The 18928-nt window shown below is 40.4% G+C and overlaps 1 protein-coding gene across 1 annotated transcript; it reads right to left on the bottom strand.

Annotated features, from left to right (window-relative positions):
• Positions 1-9171: 9171 nt before the first annotated feature.
• On the bottom strand, positions 9172-12429 carry camk2n2a (calcium/calmodulin-dependent protein kinase II inhibitor 2a). The gene is made up of 2 exons (XM_078564058.1): positions 12119-12429; positions 9172-10598 (listed from the first exon to the last, which is right to left on the bottom strand). The coding sequence occupies exons 1-2, from the start codon at positions 12285-12287 to the stop codon at positions 10528-10530; spliced, it is 240 nt and encodes a 79-aa protein (XP_078420184.1). The 5' UTR covers positions 12288-12429; the 3' UTR covers positions 9172-10527.
• Between the last annotated feature and the right edge of the window lie 6499 nt (positions 12430-18928).

Consider the following 18928-nt stretch of genomic DNA (forward strand, 5'->3'; position numbering starts at 1 on the left):
CACTGCCTGTGATTTTATCCTGTCTGTCTCTTGGTGACCTACAGCAATGTGATTGATCCTTAAATGCCCTTTGAAATGGTCTAGCAAGTCACTCAGTTGCGAAGAAAACAGCTCACTATCTTCTCAAAGGCAATTCGGAATGGACAATAAATGCCGACTTTGCTGGCCATGCCCACATCATGTGAATGAATAGAGTCCTCCTTGTTTGGTTTCTTGCATATTGGATTGGAAAAGTGTTCTGTACAGATTGGAGGAACTTTACCTACCTCTTCTGGCCAGTTAATTTCAGGGTAGTTGAAATATCCCATGATTATTACTCAATGTTTTCTACTCATTCCCTAATTTGTTTGCATACTTCTTCCTTCACCTTATACTATTAGGTGATCTCTAGACTACCCCATCAGCATGATTGATTCTTTAATATTTAATTCTATCCACATTCTATTCTATTTCTGTCTTACTGAAAGTTATGCCCTTCTACTGCCATTGTTAGCTCTAATTAGTACAGCTACTCCATGCCCTCTTTTTTTCCTATCTATTCTAAATATGTTATATCCTGTAATATTTAACTCTTAGTCCTGATTTTATTGTAGCCATGTATTAGCAATCCCTATCTCATATGAAATAAACATAAAACATGCTGGAAAAACTCAGCAGCTGTCAGGCAGCATCTGTGGAGAAAAACAAAGTTAACATTTCAAGTTGTATGACCTTTCATCAGAGCTGAATCTGGTTATTAGCAACATATTATTACATCCAGTTTTATTATGGACACTTAGTGCATTGCTGTAAAAAGTTTAACATATTCTTAATAGCAGCTACTCTCACTTTATTTTTATACTCCTATAACTATTTATACCCTGCCCATTTATGTCCTTCCTTCGTTTAGTCTGTCCAATAATCACCTTTGCTGTTTTGTTTATATTTAGTCTTGTTTCATTTCTTGCAGATCCCTCTGCCCATCTTACAAGTATAAAGCCTTTGCCACCTCCCTGTTTGCCTTGTCTGCTAGGACATTGGCCCCATTCTAGTTCGTGTAGAGCTCAGCCTATCAATACAGCTGCTTCCTGTCTCAGTGCTGGTACCGGTCGACTTCAAAGTTGCCAAAATATATATCTCTGGCCTTATTTAGCAGCTTCCTTACCCCTCTTTCAATGTAAAGTCTGTCACTAGATTTAACCATCATACTTGACAATCACATTGTGCTTTATTCCACTCTCTTTCCACTGTTCTCTGTGCAAAGAAGCACCAAGCGTAACAGTATTTTGTTTAGTTAATATGTTAAATGTAATACTGGTGTAGCCATTCTGTTCATAAAAAAATTATCAGAAACTTGAAAAGAAATCTGGGTCAGAACTGCATTTAAGCACCTTTCATGCTAATATTTGTTTATAACATCTGTGTCTATTGAATCAGTAATCCCTATGAATTTCCAGCAAGAATCTGTGCAGCTCTGAATTCCAGCTGTTAGGGATTATTCAACCACTACAGATAAAAAAAATCTTATCTGAAAGGACTATAGCCTGTGGCAGGGAGCAGGTAAATGTAAAAATGCAACTCAGGAATCTACATAATAGAAGTGCTGTTTGTTGAATATGCTTGTAGGGATGCAGCCATTTCCCCAAATCCAGGGAGTTTAGCTGCAACCTGGCAAAAGCCAAGGTTTAGTGATCCCCAGTATGCATGAGGACAGCAGGAGATTAACCAGCTACAGCCAAGTAGCCCAGCAGTACAGAACATTGCTAAACTTTGTACCACTTGTCCAGTTAAGATCAATAGAAAGGGAAAACTGGTAAGGTGTATAATATCACCCATTTTGCACCTACACTAAAAGCGAAAATGATTGCCCTAGTGTTAACTCCGTCTGACTTGAATGATTAAAGTGACACACGTAAATTCTGAACAGTAGGTTATTTTCCCAAACGTAATGTTCAGGAAAAGCTGAGAAAGCAAGTATGCCCTAAATATTAGATTCCAACCCTTTTGGTGAAACACCAGGATAGATTCTCAATTTGAAAAAATGAAATCAAGCCAGTTTTTATAGCTGGTGATCAGTCAGCAGTGCCAAAATCATGCCCAGGCAGCAAGTTGAAAATCTAACCCACCAGGTCCAACATTCACTTCCTAATATGCTGAAGGAGTTATCAGCTCATTTGAAAAATGAGCAGTGGGGCAATGGCTACATTGTAGGTGCTTTCATCCAAATGTTAGTCACACATGTATCTCTCATTTAAGCTTGTTTAGTCATCAGTGATTAGTGATTGAGCATCTAACCAGTCCACTCTGCTTCATTCTGCTGTTACACAATCCTGTTTAATGTTTCAGGTGATAGTCTATCAGCTTTTCCTAGAACCAGCCTTTTAATTAATTATAGCAACTTGTTTCACATCATGTTCAGAAAAATAAAGGAGCAATAGCAGGAGGGAATCTAACAGGAAGAAAAAATCATTATGAAAATATATCATGAAGTGTAGAACATGGCACAGCTAGGTTTCTCATGATTCTTCCTCTTTCACCAAACTGCCCATTTCTGCTTACAGACCCTTCATACATTTATTTTTCAACTAATCTTCACACACACTATTCCACTGAACTAACTCCCTTTATTCGCAATAAGTAACCTTTTATGATACCTTGCTTGATGGTTTCATTAATATTCATTAAACCTGCCATGAGGTTTCTGACACATTTGTATCTTTTAGCAAACCAATTAAGTGCTAGAACTGCCCTCTTTCATAACAGGACTCTACGAATATAGCAACTTGTTATGCTGTCAAAACTCACAGAAGACTGAAACTATCACAGAAAGGTGGGGAATATGTTGCGCTGATGTGCAATTACAGTGTTGGTATTATACCAACTACTCTGATGTGTTTGCCAAGCTATCTTTGAAATGTGCTGTAATAGCATCTCATTTCAATGCTGTTAATTTTTCTTCCATATTTTCTGTTGACATGGTGATATAAGTCCTTGGGTGCAACGTTAACTGAAATGAATTTCCATCTACCTCTTCCAGTGGTCGATGTAAATGTTAAAAATCTCTTGGACTATTTCAACCCAGACTTATAGATGAAAGCTTCCCTCATGTATTTGCAATGTTCCCATACAAATCCAATTGGACAGTCTCCCAACAAATTTCTGATGAGTATGGGCCTACATCACAAAACTGCCCCGCAATTTGGCAACCTGAGAGCGACCTCATAATGACTGGTGTACAAATCTCACACCAGTGAATAGCCTTCTGAGGTTGACACTGAGGTATATTGTCGAACAAGAGTAGAGGGAGCCTTTGTATTCATGAGGCCATGCTATGCTCAACACCGCAACTGCTTAATGCCACTGCCTAACTAACATCCTCACCTGAAGAGCACAAAACAACCTCCGTGCAGGTGCAAAAAGCAAGCAAAAAGTACTGGGATGCTGAGCTCTATCTCAAAACATATAGAATATTAAAGTAAGCATGCAGCATTTGGTTATGCAGAGCAATTCCTCAGATCAAAATTGAATGATGGATTGGTTTTGCACAACTCAGTGTAGTAATATATATTGGGTTTGGATGGGCTCATGCAGTGATTCACTAAATATTATCGAGTCTGAAAGTATAAGGCTATGATGAGACCCTACAAATTTGGGTTGTAGCACCAGAGATGAAGGAATAATGATGAAACTGACAAAGTAGATGGGAAAAGACTTTTCACTCTAGATTGTGAATCCAGAGCAAGGATCAAAATTAAGCAAAGTTAAAATGCATCAGTGGGTGAGGAATGTGCAATGCACTGTGCCAAAGAACATAAATATAGATTTGAATGAAGTGTTTAAATGGTACATAGGTACTTTTTGAAGATAGGGAATTAAGGGATATGGGGAAAGTGAAGACTTTGGATTTTAAAAAATGAATTGCTGCCATAGCTAAAAAAAAATGACAGAAGACTTAGTAAGATGAATAGCTTGCTCCTGTTCCAATGCCTTACTTTGAGTTTGGGGTAGAAAATACACACTTTCCAGCAGCAGAATTGCTATTCCAGTTCCACTGAAGTTGCTTTAGACTATAATCAGAAGAAGCTATAGCAAAAGGATGTTTGGATGTAGTGTTATAAACTGTATAGTTGGATGCTTGTGATTTGTATATGTAGATATCTACTTGGACAATAGATAAATTGCTCCTAACTTTTCCATCAATGTTTTAGTGGTAGAGATTGGATTATATCATCTCTAAAATAGGCTATTGTTCTCAATTTGGGATTGACCTGTGCCTCAGACTGATTACAGTCAAATATGAAAACAAGTTTAAAAAAAGGAAATGCTGGAAATACTCAGCAGGTTATGGCAGCACCTGTGGAGAGAGAAACAGAGGTAATATTTCAGGTCTGTGATCTTTAATCAGAACCAGGAAAAGTTAAAAAAAAGTAACAGATTTGGAGCAAGGGGTGGGTGGGACATGGACGAAACAAAGGTCTGTGATAGTGTGAAAGATAGGAGAGATTGAGTAACAAAAGAGCTAGTCTTCCAGGACTAAAAGGAATGGTGATGGAGAAAAAAAAGAAACAAAAGGTGTGTCTAGAGCAGGTGTGCTGCTGACTGAAAGCAAAAATTAAAAGAAAAACCAAAACATGAAAAGAAAGGAAACAAAATGGGTGCTGAGGTTATGGTGTGAAACTGTTGAACTCAGTGTTGAGGCCAAAAGATGTCCTGCTGTTCCCCAAGCTTCCTTTGAGCTCCACTGGAATAGTGCAGTAGATGGAGGACAAAAAAATCTGTGAGTAAGGTGGAGAATTAAAATGGCAGGTCACCGTAAGCTTGGGGTTATGCTTGTTAACTGAATGGAGGTATTTCATAAAGCAGTCACCCAAAGCATTTGGTCTCCCCAGGAGACCACATTGTCAGCAGTGAATACAGTAAACTAGATTGAAAGAAGTACATGTAAACTGCTGCTTCACCTGGAAGAAGTGTTTGGGCCTTGGACAAAAGTAAAAGTAGGGAAAATCCCAAGATATTCTATAAGTATATCAATGGGAAGAGGATAACCAGGGAAAGAGTAGGGCCCATAAGGGACCAAGGGGGCAATCTATGGGTGGAGCCAGATGACATCGCTACAGTGTTGAATGAGTACTTCACATCCATCTTCACCCAAGAGAATGAGGATAAAGGTATCGAACTCGGGGAGAGAGACTGCGAGGTTCTTAAGCAAATTGATATAGGAAGTGACAAGGTATTGGAGGCGTTGGCAGGCTTAAAAGTGGACAAATCTCCAGGTCTGGATGATTTGTGTCCCAGACTGCTGAGGGAGGCAAGGGAGGAGATCGGAGGGGCTCTGACCCAAATTTTTAATTCCCCTCTGGCCATGGGGAAAGTGCCAGAGGACTGGAGAACAGCTAATGTGATTCCGCTATTTAAGAAGGGTTGTAGAGATAAGCCAGGGAACTATAGGACAGTGAGTGTCACGTCAGTGGTAGGGAAACTATTGGAGAAAATTCTGAAGGAGAGAATCTATCTCCACTTGGAGAGGCAAGGTTTGATCAGGGATAGTCAGCATGGCCTTGTCAGAGGGAGATCATGCCTAACAAATTTAACTGAATTATTTGAGGAGGTGACCAGGTGTGTAGATGAGGATAGTGCAGTTGATGTAGTTTATATGGATTTTAGCAAAGCCTTTGACAAGGTCCCACGAGACTTATAAAGAAGGCAAATGCACATGGGATACAGGGTAATTTGATAAGGTGGATTCAAAATTGGCTTAGTTGTAGGAGACAGAGGGTGATGACAGAAGGATGCTTTAGTGACTGGAAGCCAGTGTCCAGTGGTGTACCACAGGGATCTGTGCTGGGTCCCCTATTATTTGTAATTTATATAAACAACATAGTTGACTATGTAGGGGGTAGGATTAGTAAGTTTGCGGATGACACAAAGATTGGCCGGGTGGTTAACCGTAAGGTTGAGTGTCTTGGGCTACAGGAAGATATAGGCGGGATGGTCAAATGGGCAGATAAGTGGCAGATGGAATTTAACCCTGAAAAGTGTGAGGTGATACACTTTGGAAGGAGTAATTTGACAAGGAAGTATTCAATGAACGGCATGACACTAGGAAGTTTTGAGGAACAAAGGGACCTTGGTGTGTGTGTCCATAGATCTCTGAAGGCGAAGGGGCATGTTAGTGGGGTGGTGAAAAAGGCATATGGGACACTTGCCTTTAGCAATTGAGGCATAGATTACAAAAGTAGGGCGGTCATATTTGAGTTGTATAGAACCTTGGTGAAGCCACAGCTAGAATACTGTGTGCAGTTCTGGTCACCACATTATAGGAAGGATGTGATTGCACTGGAGGGGGTGCAGAGAAGATTCACCAGGATGTTGCCTGAGATGGAACATTTAAGTTATGAAGAGAGGTTGGATAGACTTGGGTTGTTTTCATTGGAGCAGAGAAGATTGAGGGGCGACCTGATCGAGGTGTACAAGATTATGAGGGGCATGGACAAGGTGGATAGGGAGCAGCTGTTCCCCTTAGTCGAAGGGTCATCACAAGGGGACATAAGTTCAAGGTGAGGGGCAGCAGGTTTAGGGGGGATGTGAGGAAAAACTTTTTTACCCAGAGGGTGGTGACGGTCTGTAATGCACTGCCTGGGAGGGTGGTGGAGGTGGGTTTCCTCACATCCTTTAAAAAGTACCTGGATGAGCACTTGGCACATCATAACATTCAAGACTATGGGCCAAGTGCTGGTAAATGGGATTTGGTAGGTAGGTCAGGTGTTTCTCATGTGTCGGTGCAGACTCGATGGGCCGAAGGGCCTCTTCTGCACTCTGTGATTCTGTGACAGGGAGGAGAGACGAGGTAGAAGGACAGATGTTATATCTCCTGTGTTTGTGTGGAAAGGTGTCTGGAAAAGGGACGGGTGTTGGGGTGACTGAGGAGTGGACCAGGGTATCAAGGAGGGGACAGTCCTTTTGGAATGCTGATAGGGGAAGGGAGTGGAAGATATGTTCGATGGTGGCATCATCCTGGATGGAAAATGATTCATTTAATACAAAGGTGGTGGGTGCAAGGTGTGGACAAGGGGAACCCTATTGTGATTCTGGGAGGCAGGGGGAAGGAGTGAAAGGAGAAATGTGGCAGAGATGGTTGCGGGCCTGTCAACCACCCACCCTTTCCTCAAAACCTGTTACTTTTCCAACATTTCCCAGTTCCGATGATAGGTCACAGACCTGAAATGTTAACTCTGTTTCTCTGTCCACAGATGCTGCCCGACATGCTGAATATTTCCAGCATTTTCTGTTTGATTTCAGATTTCCAGCATCCACAGTATCCTGCTTCTTGATTTTTGCCTTTTGATGAAAACAAGTTAGGTTGTTTATGTTATTTCATCCAAGTTACTTAAAAAATGCTTTCCTGAGCATAGAACTTAGTTTATTAGGATGAACTCTGTACATGTCTAGAGGTGAGAAAAGAATATTGTTTATGACCTTAGATTCGAAACTCTTTTTGGGATCTGACAGAACCCTTTATTATCCTCTGAGTGACCCTCTTGCTCATTTTATTTGCCTTCTAGTAACGTTTAGGAAAGAAATGCCCAAATCACAGACATTTCCATCACATCAGTTACTTCGAGAGCAAAAGCCGTTTATATGGTCAAGGCTCTTTGGCATTAAGTTCTGCTTCACTGCAGCAGCCTTGTTTATGGTAATTACCTCTCCCACTACAAAAGGTAGGATGTCGTGATGGAGAGGGTGAAAAGCCTTACCGTAGACATATCTGCCACATAAATGTAAAATGAGAAACAAATTCCAATGGCTAGACTTTCCGCTGTAGAATTTTCCCTCCCGTTTGCAATGCTTCCGTATTTTCCTGGCAACAGTGAGATGAGAAGATTTGGGCGATCAGTAGTGCTTCATAGTATAATTCAAATGCAGAGAATTGAATTGTTAGTTGTCCTGCTTTCCCAACATTGATCCCCTTTCCTCCATATGGATTCTGCTTCTATTTAGAAATGAGAATGACCGTTGAAATGTCCACAATTCGGGTGCAATCGTAACTTTGATTCGAGTTGTCATTGGATAGGGCCCCTCGGGCTCCAGTATTTGAGCTTAAACTCTACTCATTGCCGATGGCACTGCTAATTTTTTAAATATTAACTAAACATTTATCGTCTTTGGGCCAAAAATGGGACCTATCTGGTAAATTAATGATGGTTGAAAATAGACACCAAGTTTGCACAATTGATGACCAACGGTATTTGTAATTTGCACGCCTTCATTTCCTTTTATTTATATGCAAATAAAGTTATAATGAAGATCCGCCAGGCATAGTCCACATCGCCTCGATTTTATTGCGCATTTATTGTAATTAGAATTCAGTTATCATGTTTTAAATTCAATTACGCTTCAATATTAATCACATGCTTAAAACCAATGTCATTCCAGCACTGCATCATTGTCAAACATTCATTAACTGCTATGTTGTTTGGGAAAAATGAAAGTCACCCTACTTTTAAATCTGGTGTTCATCAAAGTGAGGGTAATTGCGTCAGATTTAATTTCAAATGGTATCTTTAATCCTTTTCAAACTGTGTTTCGATTCCTTGCATTCCGTTGGCGTTCCCATTACAAGGGATGCAAGTTCGGTGATTTGTATTCAGCCCAAGTATTCCTATTGCTGCCGGCCAGTAATTTCAGTGTTGCTGGGATTAATTTAGATAAGGACATTTATAACAAAACCGAAAAATGTCGTCAGGAAATGACTGACGATCCATAAGGACAGAATTCTGCAGTGAAAATCCCATTCACAATCCATGTGTTATTACTAAATCGCCTAACCCTCCGCCACCTAACTTTCTGTATCTCCACTGATTGGATTCCCAATGTCATAACCACAGCTGTGAATGACAGTCGAGCTCAGTCACTAGTTTCTCATGGCATATAGTCATGGCATAACCTGGAATGCTACTGATGTTTAGTGACCATTAGCCCAGCCGGATAGACTTCCGCAGAAGAAAGAAATGAGATGGCGGATGGAAGCAGTGGGTAATGAAAAGGAAGACAACATAAATATAAAATACAGGTTACATACCTATAAACCGTTCAGGACCTTGTCGCTTTGAAACGAACTAGCGATTCAATGCTAATTTAAAAAGCTGCTCATTTTGCAACTGTGTTCACGAATTCAGATTAATGGCAAATTAATGGTTATACCAGTCGACAGTTTATTTGTAGTTGTATATTACAGTGGAATTTTATATGAGTATGGCTGCTGTATACTAAAAGGTTAAAAAAAAAATCGTTTTTAAATTCTTCAACCAATTCATTCAAAATGCAATACAGATACAACGAGAAAGCGAATCAATATTTGTGTCCTTACAGCCTTCAACCATTTATTTGTTCACCAAATACAGTGAAAATGGTCATAAAATGTACAATGAATCATTCTTAGAATGTCATTACAATTTTTTTTTTGCTTTTATATATCCTTGGAATGATTTTTTTCATTATTTAAAATTACGCCTCATGTTAACATGCACATATAACGATAATAAGCTTCATAAAAGAATGTTACAAAATTAAATTAAAAAACAGAGCTTCAGAAGAGTCCAAAAAGAGAATAGTCAATGTTAACAGCGCATTATTTTAAATTTCTTAAACAGTGCATTAGTTATTTCCCATAAACCTTCAGATTTCGCAATTCCAGCAGCAATGGTTATTCACAATATAGATTTAAACAGTTTTTTTTTAGCATTGATGTGTGCAAATAAACAAAAATAAATAAATAAAAAAACAAAAATCCCTATAAGACTAAGAGGTTCATAAATAACATTCAATAAGTCTCTTCCTAATGCTGATACAGAATTGTCCAAAATCAGTCAATCAGTCTTTCAAGTCACTGGATCCGGTCTTATACATCCTTACAAAAAATACAAACATTTTTAATGCAATACAATACATAGACTAGCATTTGTTTTACAAAGATTTAGATATAAAAATACAAGTACGAAGAATTCCATTAGAAAGAAGCGTGCCAAACTGTTAATGACTGCTGGCACCAATATTGGCACCGTGACCGGAAGCTCATGCAACAGGATGAATTAAATGTCTATTTTGATGCAAAAAAAATCCTTTCTTTCTTCTCGTCTCCTTGCTTTCATTCTTTCTGCCACCGAGTCGGTTTTGCTAGCTGTCGTCGTCTCCGATCAACCGCAGTGTTTGTGGTAAGTTTAAAATTGATGGTTGTGAAGTGCACCGCTCGGGAATCTCCGTGCATTGGCTTAAATGACAGTGTTGCTGCTGCAATGACCTGGTCCCTCCATTTCTGTGCGTTCGCTTGGACTGGAATTTTGAAATGGACAGCTACTTGATCTGTGTGTGCCTTGGATAAACCGAATGGTGCTGATATTGACAGCTCCTCAATTTTGTGTGCATTTGTTTGGATTGGAGATTCGTCAGCAAGCCCCAAAATCTCTCTGGACAATCCATAAACGCATGCACAGCCCAAAAGTGCTTTAAAATAGTTAAAAAGTTTGGGAGTCAGGGTAGCACCCTTTCTGATTACACTCCAGACGAGGTTTTGTCTTCCCTTCCCTTCAGAACATCATCTATTCTGTCGTCTTCGATCACAACTGTAAAGCAATTACAGGCAATTTAGTGTCTGCAGACAGTACACACCACACCTCCACCAGAACATGGTCAAACCGAGAAATATAAACAAACATGTTGACGTTACCCGGAGAAAAGCAAACAATTACCCGCATGCACAATACTTCTGACAAAGACAAAGATGTGGAATTGTAATTTCTTTCACATATTAACCCTAAATATTACAAAGTGTACTGTTTAGTTAAGAAAAAAGGAAGTTTGCTTTCTTAGGTTTGGCGCGTGGGAGACTCTCCGCCAAATTAAATGCTTGTTGTCGAGTCAAAAATCTCACGAAATAATCTGACGTTGCAACACATTTTAATCACAAAATTTACGGTGCTTCTTATTTCTGGGACAGGCGGCGCCACTAATCGGAATATCTGCTCAGCAAAATTTTGCTGCATTTTGGTTTTGTGCTGAACAAGTTGGATTTAAATTAAATAACCGAGGGCAGTAAAAATAAATCTACGCATCTTTTAGTAAATTAGAGGATACCTCCGCGTGATTGGCGAGGACTAAAAAGCTGAAACAGATGGAAATCTGTATACCTTCTGCCATTTAGATAAAAAATGAAGTATTTGGTCGAATTATGGAAAAATCTGAAATTAAAAAACTGAAAGTGCCGGAAAAAGACTCAGCCGGTCTAGCAGCATCTGTGGGGAGAGAAACAGAGTTAAGGTTTCGAGTCCGCATAACTCTTCTGTTGTGGAAAAATCCGGTATAGTTGCAGATTGATTGAACTGTGTGCAATGACGCTGTAAATGGATCTGCAATTCCACAAAATAAATATATGAACGTTGGTCTCGATAGGAATGTCTAAGAGCTGATTTATTTTGACATGGTGTGAATTTGGCTATATTAACGCCCCATTCTTGGCTAGAAGTTGGGGAGATAGTGTCAGAGAATCAAAGAGCTTCTGAGTGGACTAGAGATCCGGAGTTTGGGGAGGGAGTCCGAAATTATCTCAGTTCAATTTTAAAACAGGCAAAAGACACAGCAAAACAACACGATTTGCATAAAGAAAACCCGAATCCAACTAACTACATGGATGAATGAAACTGAAAACAATGATTTCTCGCGGAAAAGTAGATTTGAAAAATCACACTGGATTTTCATTAAATGTAAATGTTAAATAGAATTCAATCGAACAATAAACGGCGACAGCAGCTTTCAAGCCAATATTTTTTTTTTAAAAAGTGGAATGGTGGCAAGGTTTATATTTATAAAAAGTGTGTAATCAACATTCTATATAGCCGCACAAACAACGATGAAATGCTATATTTTTTGTCAAATAGAGGAATAGGAAAAACATTCCACACATCATTAACTCTATTCCACCGAAGGAATTACTTTGCTGACAAGATGTGGATTAAACACAAATGATTATTTTGACGAAATGCGGAGATTTACAATCTATTGACACTTTAAAAAATCATCTGAAATGCGGTTACAATTGAAATGACCATGGATGAGCAGCGCATCCAGAAATGTTTTCGCTTTTTACCTCGCTTGGCTCTGCCAATCTGTGCCAGTTTGGGGGGTCTCTTGGGCTGAGAGCCTCCAAAGAAGGTGTTGGTGTCCTGGAGGCGACAGCTGAAAGAGAGCTGACCGACTTCATTCTCGCCGCCGAAATGAGCCATCTTGTCCTCGCTGTAGGGTAAAATCTCCGACATAGTGCCTCAAAGAAGGAAGGGGATGAAACCCAAGAACGGGCAGCAAAAATTTCCAGGAAATTCACCGATTGAAAGTGACTTTCACAAGTTGCACTAGACGGGTCTTTTCTGGGTAATCCTGGCGCTGTATCGGTAACTGATGGTTTGCTGTTGCCCTGCCGGTGATGCTGGAGATGTTGTCCTCTTACTGTGTTTAGAGAGCTCTGGAGAGAGCCGGGGACCCCACCGCCAACATAAAGGAAACCCGAGCGGAAGAATGAAGTCATCCATCCGGGGAAGGAGTGATGTAGAACAGCCTAATTACCATCACTCTCCTCCTACTCGGACTGGGAGAGGAGACAGTGACATCAACCGGCAGCGCTTGAATAGCAATTGTAATCCACTCTATTCAAAGGCAAAGTCTTTCAATGCAGAATAGCGCTGGTGAAGGCTTTTATGTCGCGTGAAATGTGCCCCCCCAAAAAAAGCAAAACCATCTCAGGCAACCTTTAGTCCAACTAGACTTTACAACAGTCAGTTCTAAACAATGAAAGAACAACAAACATCTAGCAGTTAGCCAGCTCCATTCACCATTTTAAAACGCTGTGAGCTCTTACAGGCAGAAAGTATCCAAAAAATTCGTCTTCAGTGGTTTTAATGTGGATTTCTGTAATATCTTAAATAGCTTCACAATTAACTACTTGCATTACGTGCCTCATTCTGTCCACTCACAACTGTGATTCATTTCAGAAGTTGCATTAAATTAATTGTATCAATTTTCAAAAATTTTATTTTCAGCTCACCTGTAATCTGCAGAAACAAGTGACCAGCCACAAGATTCAAATCTGAGGGAGTGACTGTCTTCTCAACCTGCCTCAAGCAGTACTTACCTAAATTTCCACTTTGACAATATGTCCATCCCAACGCTCATGCATAATGATCAGTTCAGGGACAAGGAGAACCGACATCATCCATCTCAGTTTATTTGAGGTACGCCTCTTCAGTTGACCATAGCATTATTGATGTTAGCCAAACTGAATTTCGTGATGTTATAAGAACATAAGAAATAGGAGCAGGAGTAGGCCATTTGGCCCCTCAAGCCTGCGCTGCCATTCAATAAGATCATGGCTGATCTGCCCCAGGCCTCAACTCCTCTTTCATGCCAGCTCCTCATAGCCCTCAACTCCCTGATATTTCAAAGATCTATCTACCTCCTCTTTAAATACTCTAAGTGATCTAGCCTCCACAACTCTCTGGATTAGAGAATTCCAAACATTCACTACTCTCTGAGAAAAGAAATTCCTTCGCATCTCAGTTTTAAATATTATTCTGTAACTATGTCCACTAGTTTGAGATTCCCCCACTAGTGGAAACATCTTCTCAACATCTAAACTGTCAAGCCCCTCAGAACCTTGTACGTTTCAATATGATCACCTCTCATTTTTCTAAACTCTAATGAATAAAGGCCTAACCTGTTTAGTTATTCATTAGTTATTAGTTATATGAAGTCAACCACTTCATCCCAGGAATCAGCCTAGTGAATCTCTTTTGAACTGCATCCAACGCCATTATATCCTTTCTTAAATACAGAGACCTGGAGTACACAGTACTCCAGCTGTGGCCTCACCAACACCCCATAAAGTTGTAACAAGACTTCCCTATTTTTAAACTGCAACCCTCTAGCAATACAGGCCAAAATTCCATTTGCCTTCTTAATTAATTGCTGCATCTGCATGATAACTTTTTGTGTTTCATGCACAAGAACACCCAGATCCCTCTGTGCTGCACTTTTTTGAAGTCTCTCTCCATTTAAATAATAGTCTGTCTTTTGATCCTTCCTACCAAAGTGCATGACCTCACACTTTCCTACATTAAACTCCATCTGTCAAGTTTTTGCCCATTCACTCAACCTATCTATATCTCCTTGCAGATTCCTTATGTCCTCAACACAACATACCCTCCCGCCTATTTTTCATCATTAGCAGGTTTGAATACATTACATTCATTACACTCTTCCCCCTCCTCAAAATCATTAATATAGATAGTAAATAACTGAGGCCCTAGGATTGATTCTTGTGGCACTCCACTAGTTATGTCTTTCCAACCTGAAAAAGACCCATTAATCCCAACTCTCTCTTCTGTGTGTTAACCAAGCCTCAATCCATTACCCCCAATACCGTGAGCTCCTATCTTGCACACCTTTTATGTGGTACTTTATCGAATGCATTCTGGAAATCAAATACATTACATCTACCAGTTCCCCTTTAACAACTCTGCTTGTTATATCCTCAAAGAACTCTAGCAAATTTGTCAAGCATGATTTCCCTTTCACAAAATCACATTGACTCTGTTTGATTGCATTAATCTTTTCTAAATGTCCTGCTATTTCTTCCTTAATAATGGACTGTAGCATTTTTCCAACGACAGATGTTTGGCTGACTGGCCTATAGTTTCCTACTTTTTGTCTCCCTTCCTTCTTGAACAGGGTGGTCACATTAGCGGTTTTCTAGTCTGCTGAAACCTTCCCGGAATCCAGTGAGTTCTGGAATATTTCAACCAATGTCTCCACTATCTCTGCAGCCAATTCCTTTAAAACCCTTGGATGGAGGCCATCAGGTCCTGGCAACTTGTCTGCCTTTAGTCCCATTAGTTTGTCAGATACTTAGTCCCTCATGATAGAGACTGTGACCATTCAACCTTGGCAGAAAGATTATTTAGGATAACTGCACAACATTGAAAGGTATTCCCATTTTCCTTTGTTATGTTTTATTATTAATAATCTTGAATCCCTAAATTTACCCTGAAGCTCATTAAATTTTCATTACTGAATTTCATCGCTTTTGGAAGATACCAGTATATATACCATCTCAGAATATTTTACAGGTAAATTTTAGCTAAATTCCCATTTACCTAATTGTAGCCAGAGTATGTTTAGCAATGCTTTTCTTTGTACCCCTACACAGTCACTTTGTGTACTCTCAAGGAATTCATCCCTATACTTCCACAATATGCTGACCCTTGATGACATCTTTGGAAAACATGAGCCAGATTCCACATGTATGCTAATGAGGGAGGTCATGCCTAACAAATTTGATTGAATTATTTGAGGAGGTGACCAGGTGTGTAGATGAGGGTAGTGCAGTTGATGTAGTTTATATGGATTTCAGCAAAGCCTTTGACAAGGTCCCACATGGGAGACTTATAAAGAAGGCAAATGCACATGGGATACAGGGTAATTTGATAAGGTGGATTCAAAATTGGCTTAGTTGTAGGAGACAGAAGGTGAAGACAGAAGGCTGCTTTAGTGACTGGAAGCCCGTGTCCAGTGGCGTGCCACAGGGATCTGTGCTGGGCCCCCTATTATTTGTCATTTATATAAACGACATAGATGACTATGTAGGGAGTAGGATTAGTAAGCTTGCGGATGACACAAAGATTGGCCGGGTGGTTAACCGTGAGGTTGAGTGTCTTGGGTTACAGAAAGATATAGATGGGATGGTCAAATGGGCAGATAAGTGGCAGATGGAATTTAACCCTGAAAAGTGTGAAGTGATACACTTTGGAAGGAGTAACTTGTCAAGGAAGTATTCAATGAATGGCATGACACTAGGAAGTTCTGAGGAACAAAGGGACCTTGGCATGTGTGTCCATTGATCTCTGAAGGCGGAGGGGCATGTTAGTGGAGTGGTGAAAAAGGCATATGGGACACTTGCCTTTATCAATTGAGGCATAGATTATAAAAGTAGGGAGGTCATGTTGGAGTTGTATAGAACCTTGGTGAGGCCACAGCTGGAGTACTGTGTGCAGTTCTGGTCACCACATTATAGGAAGGGTGTGATTGCACTGGAGGGGGTGCGAAGGAGATTCACCAGGATGCTGCCTGGGATGAAACATTTAAGTTATGAAGAGAGGTTGGATAGACTTGGGTTGTTTTCGTTGGAGCAGAGAAGACTGAGAGGCGACCTGATCGAGGTGTACAAGATTATGAGGGGCATGGACAGGGTGGATAGGGAGCAGCTGTTCCTCTTAGTCGAAGGGTCAGTCACAAAGGGACATAAGTTCAAGTTGAGGGGCAGGAGGTTTAGGGGGGATATGAGGAAAAACTTTTTTACTCAGAAGGTGGTGACGGTCTGGAATGCGCTGCCTGTGAGGGTGGTGGAGGTGGGTTTCCTCACATCCTTTAAAAAGTACCTGGATGAGCACTTGGCATGTCATAACATTCAAGGCCAAGGCCAAGTTCTGGTAAATGGGATTAGGTAGGTAGGTCAGGTGTTTCTCACGTGTCAGTGCAGATTCGATGAGCTGAAGGGCCTCTTCTGCACTTTGTGATTCTGTGACACCCAGCTCTACCTCTATATTATTTCATTTGAACTTTGTATTGCCCCTATGTTGTCAGACTGCTTGCCCAACATCCAAGAACACAGGAAATAGGAGCAAGAGTAGGTCATTCAGCCCTTGAGCCTGCTCCGCCATTCAATAAATCATAGCTGACCTTGTGGCCTCAACTCCACTTTCCTGTCAGCCCCCATTACCCTGGACTGCCTTGTCAATCAAAAATCTGTCTAACTCAGCCTTGAACATATTCAATGACCTAGCCCCCACCGATCTTTGCGGCAGAGAATTCCACAGACTAATGACCCTCTGAGAGATAAAGTTATTCCCTCATCTCTGTCTTAAATGGATTTTTAAACTGTGTCCCCTAGTTCTAGACTCCCCACAAGGGAAACATCCTCTCAGCATCCACCCTTTCAAGTCTCCTCAGGATCTTATATTTTGCAATAAATCATCTCTCATTCTTCTAAACCCCAATGGGTATAGACCCAACTTGCTCAATCTTTCCTCATAAGGTAGCCCCTTCATCCCAGGAATCAGTTGAGTGAACCTTCTCTGAATTGCTTCCATTGCAATTCTATCCTTTCTTAAGTAAGGAAAAGCAAAACTGTACACAGTACTCCAGATGCAGTCCCACTAAGGCCCTGTACAACTGCAATAATACTTCCCTTCTTTTACAGTCAATTCCCCTTGCAATAACTCATGGGGTCATGGTAGCATAGTGGTATTGTCATTGGACTGGTAATCCAGGGACCCAGGAGAATGCTCTGGGGACCTGGGTTTGAATCCCACCATGGGGGGATGGTGGAATTTGAATTCAACAAAATACCTGGAATTAAAAATCTAATGATGACCATGAAACAATGTCATAAAAACCCATCTGGTTCACTAATGTCCTTTAGGGAAGGAAATCTGCTGGTCTGGACTATATGTGACTCCAGATCCACATAAATGTGGTTTACTCTTAAAAATGTCTTCTGGACAAGGGCAATTAAGGACACCCACATCCCATGGAATGAATAAAAAAACATTCCATTTGCCTTCCTAATCACTTGCTGTACCTGCATACTCACCTTTTGTGAGTCATGCACCAGAACACTTCAATCCCGGTGTACTGCAGAGCACTGCAATCTCTCTCCATTTACATAATAAGTGAACAATTTCACATTTTGCCACATTTAACTCCATCTACTAAATTTTCACCCGCTTGCTTAGCCTATCTGTATCCATGTGTAAACTCTTAATGTCCTCTTGACAACTTACTTTCCTGTCTATCTTTGTGTCATCAGCAATAAGACAGCAAAACAATCCAGTCTTGGATAAGCCATGAGTTCTTCCTGCTACAAGTTGGAAAGACCCAAGCTATCTCTTTGTTCCCCACCATAAACTGTACACCCTCATCACTTTCTCTATCCAGGTAATGTGTCAGCAAAGATGAAATAGACTGTGTGGATAACTTCAATGTTCAATGGAATGTTGTGCTGCACTCCCAAACTCATATCCTCTCCAGCCCATAGACCATTGTAACAGTGCTTGCCTTCGAACCTACATTAGCCCATCTGCTTCTCAGCTTTCATCCATGCATGCGTCACCTCCAGACTAAACTATTCTAAAACATCCTTGGCCATTCTCTCCATAAGCCTTATTGAAAATTGTGCTGCCTACATATTAACCCACACCAATTTCCATTCACTTATCATCCCTATCCTTGCTGACATACGTTCATGGATCTTCTTCTCCCCATTAATTGCTTCATAGTTCACCACCACTTGTGAGTGGATGTAGCAGGACTGCATTGCTTTGATCTGGTTGATATTTGTGGAATTGCTTAGCTCTGTCTATAGCATGCTGCTTTGACTATATAGGGAGATGCCCATGGTCCTTTGTGGACTATGGTTAATTACTTACTTAGTCCTGGTGCACAACTTGAGTTGTACTTCCTAATGACTAGCCATGAAGAGGCAGGGAAGGTAATTAAAGATAAGTTGATGGCCTAGATAAATCCGCTTTTCTAACTGGAAAAGGGTGAGTTATAGGAAAATTATACAGAGATATAGTGATACCTGAAACATCAGATGAGGTTTTCAGCTCCATCACACAGGCAGCGAGGACCAAAATCTCCTGTATTATGATTAAATAGAGTGAAAATTAGATGAGTTCCATAATGAGTGGGTAGTGTGTGTTTCCAGTCTACTTCATTAGAAGTTAGTAACGCCAATATTATGATGTCATAATATCTTCATTGCTAAACTGACAAAACCATAACAGACCATTCTGCATTGCTATGAGACGGTCATAAATTGTTGTTCACAAGATCAGAATGCGCAAAG

Source organism: Cetorhinus maximus, chromosome 19 (genome assembly GCF_964194155.1).
Source record: "Cetorhinus maximus chromosome 19, sCetMax3.hap1.1, whole genome shotgun sequence".
Classification (NCBI taxonomy): domain Eukaryota; kingdom Metazoa; phylum Chordata; class Chondrichthyes; order Lamniformes; family Cetorhinidae; genus Cetorhinus; species Cetorhinus maximus.

Excerpts from the sequence above, each read along its gene's own strand:
- camk2n2a (XM_078564058.1), bottom strand. The coding sequence starts at position 12,287 with ATGTCGGAGATTTTACCCTACAGCGAGGACAAGATGGCTCATTTCGGC. Across the intron at positions 10,599-12,118 it reads GATTGGCAGAGCCAAGCGAG|TTGTGATCGAAGACGACAGA; the intron begins GTAAAAAGCGAA and ends ATTGCTTTACAG.